Genomic DNA, 1,113 nt, shown 5'->3' with positions numbered 1-1,113 from the left:
GATATAAAGCATTTCTAGTATGATATAAAGCGTTTCTAGTATGATATAAGGCGTTTCTGTATGATATAAAGCGTTTCTGTATGATATAAAGCCTTTCTAGTATGATATAAAGCGTTTCTGTATGATATAAAGCGTTTCTGTATGATATAAAGCGTTTCTGTATGATATAAAGCATTTCTAGTATGATATAAAGCGTTTCTGTATGATATAAAGCGTTTCTGTATGATATAAAGCCTTTCTAGTATGATATAAAGCCTTTCTAGTATGATAATGATATAAAGCGTTTCTAGTATGATATAAAGTGTTTCTAGTATGATAATGATATAAAGCATTTCTAGTATGATATAAAGCGTTTCTAGTATGATATAAAGCGTTTCTAGTATGATATATATCGTTTCTGTATGATATAAAGCCTTTCTAGTATGATATAAATCGTTTCTGTATGATATAAAGCGTTTCTGTATGATATAAAGCATTTCTAGTATGATATAAAGCGTTTCTAGTATGATATAAAGCGTTTCTAGTATGATATAAAGCGTTTCTAGTATGATAATGATATAAAGCATTTCTAGTATGATATAAAGCGTTTCTAGTATGATATAAAGCGTTTCTAGTATGATATAAAGCCTTTCTAGTATGATATAAAGCCTTTCTAGTATGATATAAAGCCTTTCTAGTATGATATAAAGCCTTTCTAGTATGATAATGATATAAAGCATTTCTAGTATGATATAAAGCCTTTCTAGTATGATATAAGGCGTTTCTAGTATGATATAAAGCGTTTCTAGTATGATATAAAGCGTTTCTGTATGATATAAAGCGTTTCTAGTATGATATAAAGCGTTTCTAGTATGATAATGATATAAAGCATTTCTAGTATGATATAAAGCGTTTCTAGTATGATATAAAGCGTTTCTAGTATGATAATGATATAAAGCATTTCTAGTATGATATAAAGCGTTTCTAGTATGATATAAAGCGTTTCTAGTATGATATAAAGCGTTTCTGTATGATATAAAGCGTTTCTAGTATGATATAAAGCGTTTCTAGTATGATATAAAGCGTTTCTAGTATGATATAAAGCGTTTCTAGTATGATATAAAGCGTTTCTAG

The 1,113-nt window shown here is 27.8% G+C and overlaps 1 protein-coding gene across 1 annotated transcript; it reads right to left on the bottom strand.

Annotated features, from left to right (window-relative positions):
- Window positions 1-417: 417 nt before the first annotated feature.
- Window positions 418-756, bottom strand: LOTGIDRAFT_143687 (hypothetical protein; the record flags this gene model as incomplete). Its single annotated transcript, XM_009054335.1, has 1 exon — window positions 418-756. A coding segment is annotated over one exon (339 nt), but the record flags the coding sequence as incomplete, so codon positions are not given.
- Window positions 757-1,113: the final 357 nt, after the last annotated feature.

The sequence above is a fragment of the Lottia gigantea genome, assembly GCF_000327385.1.
Source record: "Lottia gigantea unplaced genomic scaffold LOTGIsca_213, whole genome shotgun sequence".
Lineage (NCBI taxonomy): Eukaryota > Metazoa > Mollusca > Gastropoda > Lottiidae > Lottia > Lottia gigantea.
Note: the sequence above shows the minus strand (reverse complement) of the source record. Positions and strands in the feature narration are given on the sequence as shown.